This window comes from Elephas maximus, chromosome 23 (assembly GCF_024166365.1).
Source record: "Elephas maximus indicus isolate mEleMax1 chromosome 23, mEleMax1 primary haplotype, whole genome shotgun sequence".
Taxonomy (NCBI): domain Eukaryota; kingdom Metazoa; phylum Chordata; class Mammalia; order Proboscidea; family Elephantidae; genus Elephas; species Elephas maximus.
The window spans coordinates 17,096,511-17,111,120 of NC_064841.1; the positions used below are offsets into that span (position 1 = coordinate 17,096,511).

Genomic DNA, 14,610 nt, shown 5'->3' on the forward strand with positions numbered 1-14,610 from the left:
ACAGAGTTTCTAAGGTGCGCCTGGTGGATTTGAACCGCCAACCTCTTGGTTAGCAGCTGTAGCGCTTAACCACTACGCCACCAGGGTTTATTAGCTCACATCAAAACAGCTGACCCATGTGGGGAAATGAGAATAACTACGAAGGCAATAATTTTCACTGAGGGTCCACTATCCTTGTTTGCAGCCTACCTGGTGCAGTAATAAGAGGAAAATATCAAGAGAAATACTAATTAGAGAAAGAAAGCAAAGTGAGATTTATTTCATTTCATTTTTTTTAAACACAGGATGAATAAACTATTTTAAATGACTTGAAAATATACTTACAGAAACTCTATGGGGCAGTTCTACTCTGTCCTATAGGGTGGCTATGAGTCGGAATCTACTCGACGGCACTGGGTTTTTATTACTTAGAAGTCTATGAATAAGAGGTGAGGGAAAAAACAGAGTAGAGACCGGAAAGATAAAGAAACACAAACAATTTTATGATAAAGAAGAATGACTAAAGCTAGGATAAATAAGCGAATAAGAAAGATGGGCAACGGATTCTGTTAACATTTCAAACAAAATTTGCCACTATTTTAAATCAACAGCCTTAAAGCTCGCATTCACTTTGAAAGAAGTTAAAAGGTCATTTTCCTGATGGCAGATGCCCTTAATTGCCTCAAGAAGAAAACTTTTTTTCTTCTAGTCCCCAAAAGAAATATTTTCCTCATAGCACTATTAATTAATATTTAGACACTAATGAATCATGGTAAAAACTGTATATCTAACTCCTATCAAACACTTTACAAAGTGATGCTCTTAGTCACAAGTTGAACCAACACTGAGCAGTCACAGTTGTTGTTAAGTGCTGTGGAGTTGGTTCCAACTCATAGCAACTATGTACAACAGAACGAAACACTGCCCAGTCCTGTGCCATCCTCACACTTGTTATGCTTGAGCCCATTGCTGCAGCCACTGTGTCAACTCATCTCGTTGAGGGTCTTCCTCTTTTTCACTCACCCTCTACCAAGCATGATGTCCTTCTCCAGGGACTGGTCCCTACTGATAAGATGTCCAAAGTGCGTAAGATGAAGTCTTGCCATCCTTGCTTCTAAGGAGCATTCTAGCTGTACTCCTTCCAAGACGGATTTGTTCATTCTTCTGGCAGCCCATAATATATTCAATATTCTTCGCCAACGCCATAGTTCAAAGGCACTGATTCTTTTTCGGTCTTCCTTATTCATTGCACAGCTTTTGCATGCATATGAGGTGACTGAAAATACTATGGCTTGGGTCAGGTGCACCTTAGTCCTCAAAGTGACATCTTTGCTTTTTAATACTTTAAAGACGTCTTTTGCAGCAGATGTGCCCAATGCAACATGTACTTTGATTTCTTGACTGCTGCTTCCATGGGCTTTCACAGGTAGATCATGAAAATTCATCACTATCACTGGAAAATAACATGTAATACCTTATTTCAAGTGAATGTTTTATTATCTTAGTAGTGAGAAAATGCTACCACAAAAATTCTGCTATATTCTTTTTGGTTTCATGCTGTGTCTAGATGGGAATTTATTTTTTATTAATCTTGTTTGGAACTCATTAGGCTTTATGACTCTGAGGACATCTGCCCTTCATTATTTCTGTAACTTTTTCACCCATTGTCTCTTCATTCCTATAATAATTTTTCTCCTATTAAAATTTCTATTAAACATTACATCACACCTTCTTGGTCCAGCTTCTGTGTCTCTCAAGTTTTCTTATTTTTCCTCTATCTCCTTTTCCTGCATTCTGGCTAATTTCCTCAGTTCTCTCTTTTAGTCACTTACTCCTCCTTCAGCTATTTTGCTAATTAACTCATTAACCACTACACCACCAGTGTTTCCTGTTGTATAATATCCACCATTAATTTTTAGTGATTTAAGAGTCATTTTTTCATTAATTAATTCTGAACCATTTCCTATAGCAGCATTTTAAACCAGTACATTCTAAAACTTTGATGAGTTGGAAAACTTTCCTGTATAAAATACTTAGAAACGCTATGTCCGATGGCAACTTATGAAATAGTAAAATCTTGTCTTCAGTACTCTCCTACCTCTCTTTTCTGCCGATTTTTTTCACCATTACAACAATTATTTCTTTAATGTGGCCAATGTCAACATAATATTTCTCAGCAATATCCAGTGCTTTGCTCTTTTTCTTCCCAGTGCCATCCTCATACACTTCAAAATCCCAACTCAAATAGCTAAAGAGATCCCATTAAACACATGTAAACCTGCTGCCCTCTAGTCTGTTGCGACTCATAACTACCCCATAGGACAGAATAGAAATGCTCCATAGGGTTTCTACGACTGCAAATCTTTACAGAAGCAGACTGCCACATCTTTCTCCCGCAGAGCACCAGTGGGTTTGAACCAACTTTTCAGTTCACAGTTGAGTGGTTTAACCACTGCACCATCAGGGCTCCTAAATATATTTAGTCAGGTGTTAATGAAACAGAAGCTTAATAGTATTTAAGAAACGTTGCATGTTTTAAATACATCCCTACCCAAAGACGGAAACCCTGGTGGCACAGTGGTTAAGAGAGACAGCTGCTAACCAAAAGGTCGGTGGTTTGAATCCACCAGGAGCTCCTTGGAAACCCTAGGGGGGCAGTTCTACTCTGTCCTATAGGGCTCCTACGAGTCAGAATGAACTCGATGGCAGTGGGTTTGGTTTTGGGTTACCCAAAGGTATGCAAAGTTTACTAGGAACTCAAAACATCCTTCCTTACAATGTAGTAGATCATACCAAAAAGGTGACATGTGACTCTGAGATTAGGCTGTGCCCAGTAATAAAGGCGAAATTCTGCCCTCTCTTGACCCATACTGAAATTTCAAAAAGGGCCTCCTGATTCATTAACTGAAAAACCAGTTTCCTGAAAATGCTCTCCATGGAGAGTTGGCAGGGACTAGATCCCTTTATACTCCCTTCTTCTCCACAATGAACTGATTACACATCATCAGCAAATTAAAGGGTTTATGTGTGTCTCTGCTCACAAATATGATAAAAGATACCATCCGCTGAACTGTTACTTTAAAACCAAACCAAAACAAACAAAAAACTGTTAAAACCAAACCAAAACAAACAAACAAAAAACTGTCGCCATTGAGTCAATTTCAACTCACAGTGATGCAACAGGAAAAAGTAGAACTGCCCCATAAGGTTTGCAAGGCTATAATCTTTACAACCAGAATGCTCCTTAGAAGAAATGACGGCGAAACTTTGTCTCAAATGGTTTGGGCATGTTATCTGGAGGGACCAATCTCTGGAAAAGGATGTCATGCCAAGCAAAGCAGACGGTCTACTAAAAAGAGGAAGACCCTCAATGGGATGGACTGACAGAGTGGCTGCAGCAATGGGCTTAAGCATAACAACGGTTCTGATGATGGCACAGGACTGGGCAGTGTTTCGCACCGTTGTACACAGAGTTGCCATGAGCCAGAACTGGCTTGGCAGCATCTGACAACAACAATCTTTACAGAAGCAGACTGCCACATCTTTCTCCTACAGAGCAGCTGGTGGGGTAGAACCAACAACCTTTTGGTTAGCAGCCCAGGGCTTAATCACTGCACCACCAGGGCTCAGTTACTTTAGAAGAGGCGAATCAGTTTCACGCCTCTGCCAGTTTGTCACACTGTGGGGGCTTGTATGTTGCTGTAATGCTGTAAGCTACACCACCAGTATTCAAATACCAGCATGGTCACCCACGGTAGACCGATTTCAGCTGAGCTTCCAGACTAAGACAGACTAGAAAGAAGGACCTGGCAGTCTACTTCTTAAAAGAGTTAGCCAGTGAAAACATTATGAATAGCAGTGGAACACTGTCTGATATAGTGCCTGAGGATGAGCCTCCAGTTTGGAAGGCATTCAAAATATGACTGGTGAACAGCTGCCTCCTCAAAGGACAGTCAACCTTAATGACGTAGATGGAGTCGAGCTTTTGGGACCTTCATTTGCTGGTGTGGCATGATTCAAAATGAGAAGCAACTGAAAACACCCTTTAATAATCGGAACCTGGAATGTACAAAGTATGAATCTAGGAAAATTGGAAATCCTCAAAAATGAAACTAATACCTATATCCTAGGTATTAGTGAGCTGAAATGGATTGGTATCGGTCATTTTGAATTGAGCAATCATATGGTCTGCCAGGCCAGGAATGACAACTTGAAGAGGAATGGCGCTGATTTCATCGTCGAAAAGAACATGTCAGGCTCTATCCTGAAGTACAACGCTATTAGTGACAGGATAACATCCACACACCTACAAGGAAGATCAGTTAATAAGACTATTATTCAAATTTATGCATCAACCACTAAGGCCAAAGATGAAGAAATTGAAGATTTTTACCAACTTCTGCAGTCTGAAATTGATTGACTATGCAATCAGGATGCATTAATAATTACTGGTGATTGGAATGCTAAAGTTGGAAACAAAGAAGAAGGGTAGTTAGTTGGAAAATGTGGCCTTGGTGATAGAAACGATGCCAGAGATGGAATGACAGAACTTTGCAAGACCAACGACTTCTTCGTTGCAAATACCTTTTCTCACCAACATAAACAACAACTACACATGTGGACCCTGCTGGATAGAATACACAGGAATCAAATCAACTACAATGGTGGAAAAAGATGATGGAAAAGCTCAATATTATCAGTCAAAACAAGGCTGGGGGCCAACTGTGGAACAGACGATCAGTTACTTATGTTCAAGTTCAGGCTGAAACTGAAGAAAAGTAGAACAAGTCCATGAAAGCCAAAGTATGACATTGAGTACATCCCATCTGAACTTAGAGACCATTTCAAGAATAGATCTGACGCACTGAACACTACTGACTGAAAACCAGGCAAGTTGTGGAATGATATCAAGGACATCATACATGAAGAAAGGAAGAGGTCATTAAAAAGACAAAGAGAAAGAAAAGACCTAAATGGGTGTCAGAAGAGACTCTGAAACTTGCTCTTGAATGTCAAGTAGCTAAAGCAAAAGGAAAAAATGAAGTAAAAGAGCTGAACAGAAGATTTCAAAGGGCAGCTTGAGAAGGCAACGTAAAGTATTATGATGACATGTGCAAAGATCTGGAGATAGAAAGCCAAAAGGGAAAAACACACTTGGCATTTTTCAATATGAAAGAAGTGAGAAGAAAAATCAGGCCTCAAATTGCAATACTGAAGGATTCCACGGGAAAAAAATTAAACTACGCAGGAAGCATCAAAAGAAGATGGAAAGGATACACACCGTCACTATACCAAAAAGAATTGGTCGGTGTTCAACCATTTCAGAGATAGAATATGATCAATATCCCACAGTATTGAAGGAAGTCCAAGCTGCACTGAAGGGAATGGCAAAAAACAAGGTTCCAGGAATTGACAGAATACCAGTTGAGATGTTTCAACAAACAGATGCAGTACTGGAAGTACTCACTCGTCTATGCCAAGAAATGTGGAGGACAGCTACCTGGCCTACTGACTGGAACAGCTCCATATTCATGCCTATTTCCAAGAAAGGTGATCGAACCTAATGTAGAAATTATCAAACAATATCATTAATATCACAAACAAGTAAAATTTTGCTAAAGATCATTCAAAAGCGCCTGCAACAGTATATCAACAGGGAACTGCCTGACACACAGCCAGCTTCAAAGATGACCTGGAACCGGGGATATCACTGCTGATGTCAGATGGATCTTGGCTGAAAGCAGAGAATACTAGAAAGATGTTTATCTGTGTCTTCTGACTGTGCAAAGGCATTCGACTGTGCGGATCATGGCAAATTATGGATAACATTGTGAAGAACGGGAATTCCAGAACACTTAACTGTGCTTATGCGGAACCTGTACATAAACTAAGAACAGAACAAGGGGATAATGCATGGTTTAAAGTCAGGAAAGGTGTGCATCAGGGCTGTATCCTTTCACCACACCTATTGGATCTGTATGCTGAGCAAATAATTTGAGAAGCTTGACTATATGAAGAATAAGGCATCAGAATTGGAGGAAGACTCATTAACAACCTGCGATATGCAGCTGACACAACCTTCCTTGCTGAAAGTGAAGGGGACTTGAAGCACTTACTGATGAAGATCAAAGACCACAGCCTTCAGTACGGATTACACCTCAACATAAAGAAAACAGAAATTATCACAACTAGACCAATAAGCAACATCGTGATAAACAGAAAAGATTGAAGTCGTTAAGGACACCCATGGGAGCAGCGGTCTAGAAATCAAAAGACGCATTGCACTGGGCAAATCAGCTGCAAAAGACCTCTTTAAAGTGTTGAAAAGCAAAGAGGTCATTTTGAGGACTAAGGTGCACCTGATCCAAGCCATCGTGTTTTCAATCGCCTCATATGCAAGAGAAAGCTGGACAATGATTAAGGAAGACCAAAGAAGAATCGACACCTTTGAATTATGGTGCTGGCGAAGAATACTGAATATACCACGGACTGCCCAAAGAACGAACAAATCTGTCTTGGAAGAAGTACAAAAAGAATGCTCCTTGAAGAAGGATGGTGAGACTATGTCTCACATACTTTGGACACGTTATCAAGAGGAATCAGTCACTGAAGAAGGACATCAAGCTTGTTAAAGGAAAGGGTCAGTGAAAAAGAGGAAGACCCTCAACAGGATGGCTTGACACAGTAGCTGCAACAATGGGCTCAAGCACAGCAACGATTGTGAGGATGGCGCAGGACTGGGCAGTGTTGTGTTCTGCTGTGAACAGGGTCGCTATGAGTTGGAACCAATCTGATGGTACCTAACAACAACAACAGACTTAGTTTCTGGTTCCAACACCTCATCTCTGTGCTGGTCAACCCCAGTTCCCAGGCCAGGGCTCAAGGGTCTGAAGCCAGTGGAAAGCATGTTGCCACTTCTGACTCATGGCAACCCATGAGTGTCAGAGTAGAACTGTGCTCCGAAGGGTTTTCCATGGCTGATTTTTTGGAAGTAGATTGCTAGGACTTTCTTCTGAGGTGCCTCTGAGTGGACTCAAACCACCAACCTTTCAGTTAGCAGCCAAGCACATTAACTGTTTGCACCACCCACGGGCTCCAGACTTAGCTTATATGCTCCCTAAATAAATTCATTATTAACACTTTCTCCAGCCAACAAGCTCCAATAAATAAAATAGGCTCATTATCACACTCTCAATAAGAGAGGGAAAACACATGGGTGTTAAGAATCATTGCTTAAGATTTCATAAAACAACACATTTATAGGCAGCTCTGAATTGCAGATGGTTTCTATGTCTAAAAATATGGGTGTACTTTCTGAGAATTTGGCTTGAGGGCCCAGACTTGACTGTGCATCACTGGCACAGGAATTTTTAGTCCACTTGTCTTTCTAAATTTTATACAAAGGAAGGACCCAGTTTTACCTTGGAGACGATCCCAACCCATTCTAAAGATCAGTAACAGCCACTGCTGAGCAGCCACTGTCTGGATCAACATCTGCCGAACGGCAACGACACGAACAAACCAGCTGCCCTGCAGCTGATTCTGACTCACGGTGAGCCCGTGTTTTTCAGGGCAGAACTTAGCTCTAGAAGGTTTTCCAGGGCTATGATCTTTTGGAAGTAGATCACCAGGTCTTCCCTTGGAGGCACTTCTGGGCGCATTTAAACCACCAACCTTTCGGTTAGTAGTGCAGCTCTTAATCGTTTGTGCCACCAAGGACTCCAACACTTCCCTCCAAACCTGCTGCTGTCACGTTGACTCTGACTCATAGCAGCCCTACAGGACAGGGGAGAACTTCTCCATAGTGTTTCCGAAGAGGCGGTGGATTCGAATGGCTAACCTTTGGGTTAGGAGCCGTAGCTCTTAACCACGGCACCGCTAGGGCTCAAACACTTGACTAGACCTATTGAATCCATTTACATAAAAGCCAGTTATTTAAAAAAAAAAAAAAAAAAAAAAAATTTTTTTTAAATGAACTATAAAATCTTCTTTTCTCTTTCATTTTTTTTTTAATTTACTCCCTGAGCTGTACACTCCTTTCAAAGGCCCATCCATTCACACACATATAACCACCTCATCTCCAAAATTTTTGCTTTAGGAATTTTCCCTAAGTGTGGTATGTCATCATTTTTTGTTTTTTGGGTTTTTTTTTTTTTTTTTTGCACACGTAGAAAAAGTTGCTAAATGAAATGGATGAGAAACACAGATGTTGTAGAGTGGATTTACTCTGGTGCTACAAAAGTACCATGCGTGATTTTTACCTTTACTGGATAAATACACAGAAAAGGTTTATAAAACATTCATAGAAAGCAAATTAATTTTGAACTGGTAACTCTACATGTGGATGCGTCTTTCCTAATACAAATGATTTTCATTCATTCGACTACAACCAGATCAATAAAACATAGTGGTTAAGAATGCAGGATCAAGACAGATCCCAGTCCTACTAGTTCCTAACTAATTTAGCCTTAAAAAAAAAAAATTTTAACCTTGGACATATTAGTTAAAAAATTTTGATAAGCCTCCTTTTGTGAAAGCCTCCATCTGTGAAACAGAGATAAGAACAAATCCGGTTCATGGGGTTATGAGGATTAACTGAAATTATCTTTGAAAGGCACACGTGCTCTACCGCAGTCTCTGTTTTAATAAATGTTTGCCATTTGGTGACACGAAGGTTCCAATATAATAGTTCACATTATTGCTACTTTAGAAAACGTTTTACTTTTAGATGTGGTTAGGTAATACTAAACAAGGTTTAGTATTTAGTAAAGTGAACGGAAGAAATGATGAAGTAAAAGAGCTGAACCGATGGTTTCAAAGGGTGGCTTGAAAAGACAAAGTAAAGTATTATAATGAAATGTGCAAAGACCTGGAGTTAGAAAGCACAAGGGAAGAACACGCTCAGCATTTCTCAAGCTGAAAGAAGTGAATAAAAAATTCAAGCCTCGAGGTGCTAATACTGAAGGATTCTACAAGCAAAATATTGAACGAAGCAGTAACCAACAAAAGAACAGGGAAGGAATACACGGTCACTGTACCAGAAAAACTTGGTCGATGTTCAACCATTTCAGGAGGCAGTATACGATCAAGAACTGATGTTATTGAAGGAAGAAGGCACTGGCAAAAAACAAGGCTCCAGGAGTTGACAGAATACCAACTGAGATGTTTCAACAAATGGATGCAATGCCAAGAAATCTGGAAGATAGCTGCCTTGCCAACTGACTGGAAGAGATCCACACTTTTGTCCATTCCAAAGAAAGGTGATCCAACAGAATGCAGAAATTAACAAACAGTATCATTAATAACACATACAAGTAAAATTCTGCTGAAGATAATTCAAGAACGGTTGCAGCAGTACACTGACAGGGAACTGCCAGAAATTCAAGCTGGATTCAGAAGATGTGAAATGAGGGATATTGTTGCTGATGTCAGATGGACCTTGGCTGAAAGCAGAGAATACCAGAAAGATGTTTTATCTGTGTTTTCTGACTATGCAAAGGCATTAGACTGTGTGGATCATAGCATATTATAGATAACTCTGTGAAGAATGGGAATTCCGGAACACTTAATTCTGCTCATGCTGAACTTGTACATAGACCAGGAGGCAGTCATTGGAACAGAACAAGGGGATACTGCATGGTTTAAAGTCACGAAAGGTATGCGTCAGGGTTTGTATTTTACACCATACTTATTCAATCTGTATGCTGAGCAAATAATCCGAGAAGCTGGATTATATGAAGAACGGGGCATCAGGATTGGAGGAAGACCCAATCTATGATAAGCAGATGACCCAACCTTCTTGCTGAAAGTGAAGAAGACTTGAAGCACTTACTGATAAAGATTAAAGATCACAGCCTTCAGTATGGATTACATCTCAACATAAAGAAAACAAAAATCCTCACAACTGGACCAATAAGCAACATCATGATAAACAGAGAAAATACTGAAGTTGTCAAGTGTTTCATTTTACTTGGATCCACAATCAATGCCCATGGAAGCAGCAATCAAGAAATCAAGTGATGTATTGCATCCAGCAAATCTGCTGCAAAAGACCTCTTTCAAGTGTTGAAAAGATATCACTTTGAGAACTCAGGTGCTCCTTACCCGAGCCATGGTATTTTGAATCATCTCATATGCATGCAAAAGCTGTACAATTAATAAAGAAGAACTGATGCATCTGAATCATGGCCTTGGCGAAGAATATTGAATATACGATGGACTGCCAGAAGACTGAACAAATCTGTCTTGGAAGAAATACAGCCAGAATGTTTCTTAGAAGCAAGGATGGCAAGGCTTCATCTCACATACTTTGGACATGTTATCAGGAGGGTCCAGTCCTTGGGGAAGGACATCATGCTTGGTAAAGTAGAGGGTAAGCGAAAAAGAGGAAGACCCTCGACAAGATGGACTGACACAGTGGCTGCAACAATGGACTCAAGCTTAACAAAGATTGTGAGGATAGAGAAGGACTGGGCAGTGTTTCGTTCTGTTGTATACATGTTTGCCATGAGTCAGAACCAACTCGATGGCACCTAATGACAACAAAGTTCAACAATATTAGAGAATACAAATGTAAACAAAAAATGCATTCCTATAACTTAAGTTTATTATTTAATGTAAGTTTATACCATAAAGTATGGATAAGAAATATGCCATTTTTCTAAATCTAATCCAAGAACTTGTTTCAACATACTGAACCATAGGAAATACTTATTTTATCCAATCATTTAAAAATTTTTTTACTTTTAATTTATATAAAAAAACAAACAAAACCCATTGCCTTCGAGTCGACTCCAACTCATAGCAACCCTATAGGACAGAATAGAACTGCCCCCACAGAGTTTTCCAAGGAATGCCTGGTGGATTGGAACTGCCAACCTTTTGGTTAGCAGCAGTAGCACTTAACCACTGTATCACCAGGGTTTCCTGTAAATGGGAAACAAAAGCATGCATATTTAGCTTCCACCTCATCCCCAAAAGACAAATCTTTCCCAGGATCTTAATGATGTTATAAAATGGGAATTGACAAAGGATATCAAACTGTTTATGCTGGCACTACTGGATAGACTACATTAAAACTCCCTTTTGAGATGTGTGACGTAGTATTCCTAAATACACAAGTACCCACTCCAGCCATATCCCATCACGATATTCCTCTGTCCTCAGTTTGGCAGGAATATCAAACTCCCTTTCTTGACATACTTTCCGTTTGCTTTATTGCAACCACAGCACACTGAGCGTGGGCGGGTGCAGCAGCTGCTTGCTCATTCCGGTACAACACACAATCTCTCTCCTCCTCTGGCAGAGAATTTCTGAGGAACGAGGACTCAGGCAAGCTACTCCAGCAATACTAAATAATTTTACATAATCCACAGGCCATAACTTTTGTGAGGTTACAGATCTATATGCTATTTTTCTTTACATTTCCAAGACTACTCAAAGTTGTGTCCCTGGTGAACTTTAACAAATGCTTTTCACAGTATTTAACACCGTTACATAAGAACATAAAAGTGGATTGACAACAGAGGTAGTTAGACCTTATTTATGTCAACGTTTTTTTCAAAAAGTTGGGGAAATAAAATCCTCTTTCAAAACCAGTAAGGAGGTTAGGGTGATGGTCATTTATTAAAAACACAGGCGCAACCACAGGGGCACAGACGAAAAATCCTCCGTAGCGGATACTTCCGCACTCTAAACGGCCCTCGGTTTGTTTTGGAGGTCTGCATTATTCTAAACAAAGTGTTCCTCAGTGAGCATGGCCACTGTACAGCAAGCCACATAAGTTTAGAAGCAGAAAATTTTCAGTGCTTTTTGTACAAGTAGGAAATAAAAGCAGTCTTGGGGCAATCAACTTCCCACTCCTTTTATTATAGGCATCACCAGAAAGCAGGCTTCAATGAAGACTTTAATATGGCCATAAAAGCCATCAATTTCTAGATTTAAAAAAAGAAAGCATACTAAATACAGTCCACATATTTTTGCCCTGTAATTATTGTGCACTACCTTCATTTCCCATAGAAGGCTCGGGAGCAATAAACCTTTCTCTCCCAAAACAGCTCGAACCATCAAAGCTGTTCCATAGGGCTGAAGAAAGTTTTAGGGGCTAAGGCAGAATTTCTCCCGTTCTGCTTACTTCATATATCTCCAGCTATGATATAGAGATGCCTAACTCCGTTCAATAGTCACTGAACATATATTGGCTAAGGCACCGGGCAGCTGAAGCGAAATAAGAGAAGTAAAATCTTAAAAAAAAAAAAAAAACGAAACCCAGTGAGAGCCCATAAACACGAGAAACCTTAAGGCAGGGTCGTGGAATTTCTGGACTAGAAGGTCCCAGTGAAAGGAGACAAAGCCCCTCGGCCCCCAGAAGAAAAGAACTGAGGTCCCGAGAGGTAGACCAAGGCAGAGCCGGGGCTAGGACCCCCATGTTCGGGTCCTCGGGGTGCTACCTAAACATGGGACAGCACGAGGGGAAGCCACGCCAGAGCAGTCCCCGCCGCCAGCCCGGCACTGGGAGCGCAGAGGCGGTGCGGGCGGCACCGACAAGGCAGCGAGCGCGGCGGGAGCGCAGGCTCGGCGCGTGGGAAAAAGTGCGCCGCGAGTAAACTGAGGCAGGGAGAGGAAGAAGGGTGCGCAGGGCAGGGGCGTCCCGAAGGCGGGGAAAGGGGCCAGCTCTCACCCTTGTCGCACGCCAGCAAGAAAAGCTTCTCATTCAGGGTGTTCTCCTCCTTCACCTCCCGCACATTCTTCAGAGCCGTCACCTCGTTCGGCGACCAAGAGGAGGATGGGGAGGACGGCAGGGAGGAGGCGGAGGCGCCCGAGAGGTCCGTGCTCGGGTACAGGGCCGCCATCATCGCGGCCCACGACGGGGGCAGGCCGGGGGACGGGGGCGGGGCCCCCAGCGGCCCCGGCTCCGGCCCCAGCCCCGCCCCGCTGCTGGAAAAGGGGTGAGTCGCTCCCCCGACCGCCTGGGAGCGCGGCCCCTTGGCCCCGCAGGGTGTCGTCTCCCCTCGGAGCCAGCACTCGCCCTCCACAGACAGCCCCAGGTTGCTGGCGGCGCATGCGCGGGCCCGGGGCCAGCGCCCCCTTCCCAGCCGCCGGCGCCCCGGCCGAGCCGGTCCGCGCCCGTCCGGGGACGACAGGGTGGCGCGCGCCAGGGCAGCAGCCGGGCGCGGGGCCGTGCCAGGAGCCGCAGAGGCCGCGTGGGAGGCGGCCCGGCCCGCGTGGAGGACGAGGGCTCGGTGGGAGAGGAGCCCTGAGAGGCGCTTCTGCGCACGTCGGGCTCCGGGGCCGTGGAGCCGGCGGTCGAGCTGCGCCCCGAGGAGATGCTCGCGACTCTCTCCTCACGTCATCCTGCGCTCGGCGACAGCGACGACAGCGGGGCGGGGCCTGCCGAGCTAGGGCTCAGGGGCCAGCGGCTCGGGGTGGGCGGGGCCTGGGGGGGCGGGCTCGAGGGACGCCCCACCTACCCCCCGGCCGCTTGCGGGCTGCTTCGCGCGCAGAGGAGGGGACCGGCCCGTTCCACCCTCTCCACGCAGAAATTGCTGGTGGCAGGCGGTTTCCACGCTGTCTCCTGCGCACATTCACTAAAGATGCAGCGGTATGCTAATTGAGTTTCTGACGACTTAACGTTCAGTCGAAACCCCTCGTGCCCTTTGCAAGAGCATTTTATATTCCGGTGCACGCTACCTAAAGCTGAAAGGAGGGAGCCCCGCATGTGTCCATCTGCGTACCTACATCGAGCTGGCTACCTCATTTCTAAAGACCGTATTTTTTAACAACTCTCTTGTGATCTGAAATTGCCATACCATTCCTGGCGTCACACATTTATTTATTCCACGAATTCAAGTGTACTTACTGATATGAAACCAACGGCAAAGCGTATTTTTAGGACCTGCTCTCCATCACAGTCGTTCCAGTGGTTTCCTGTTCCTCTTTACATTTATCAATTTCATTTTGAAAGATGGCCTTGTTATTCAGGCAAAAGCTGACTGAAGCTCAGTAAGTGCTACTTCCTTGAATAATTTATTTTTTATCAAGGTTCTATTTAAAGCAAATTATCCATTATAGAATATTGCTGTTGTCTTGCATCTTAAAAAGCTAGGGAGAAAAGCTGGAAGTTACATCTCTTGAATAATTACTATTGCTTCCCACGACAAATTGTACCAAAACCTTAATTGTGCACTTAAGATTTCAGGCTTTAAAGCAATACATAAATTTGTGTGCGAAAGAGGGTTTTTGTCCTGTCCTATTAGCGGATCAAAATAAGACAGAAGTCACACCACCAGTGGCAAGGGAAACAAAGTGGAAATTTATTGTTTGCACAAATAAGGAGCAAGGTGGAACCTAGCAACCTAAAGGACCACAGGCTCCCAGCCCCAGGGGAGCTTGGAGCTTTTATGCCCTCCAGTCCCTGGGAGGGGGGCGGGATTGGCACCCAAAATCCAACACTCCGCTCCCTCCCATGTCCATATTTGGAGTTCTAGGTGCTGACTCATTTAGCAAAGGAAGGGACATTTTGTTCAGCAAATGGGCTTGGGTGCAGCTGTGTGCCAGAGTACACCTTCCTCTCCCGGGAAGTTCAGGTCGGGGTCAAGTTCAGGCCTACGGCTCTTCAGGTCCTGTGCATGC

At 43.2% G+C, this 14,610-nt stretch overlaps 1 protein-coding gene across 9 annotated transcripts in view; it reads right to left on the reverse strand.

The window, feature by feature from the left end:
* The window catches only part of TRPC1 (transient receptor potential cation channel subfamily C member 1), a 228,262-nt gene extending 214,941 nt beyond the window's left edge, over positions 1-13,321 (reverse strand). For 3 of the 9 annotated variants that reach the window (XR_007515045.1, XR_007515044.1, XR_007515043.1), the window contains exon 1: positions 12,659-12,905. Coding sequence is in view for 4 of the 9 variants with exons in the window: in XM_049867130.1 (XP_049723087.1) it covers positions 12,659-12,833 (175 nt within the window). In the remaining 5 variants the exon portion in view is untranslated. Of the gene's footprint in view, positions 1-1,002; positions 1,433-12,658 lie in introns of all 9 variants that reach the window. The other 6 variants (XM_049867130.1, XM_049867128.1, XM_049867133.1 and 3 more) reach the window with 4 other exon arrangements.
* Positions 13,322-14,610: the final 1,289 nt, after the last annotated feature.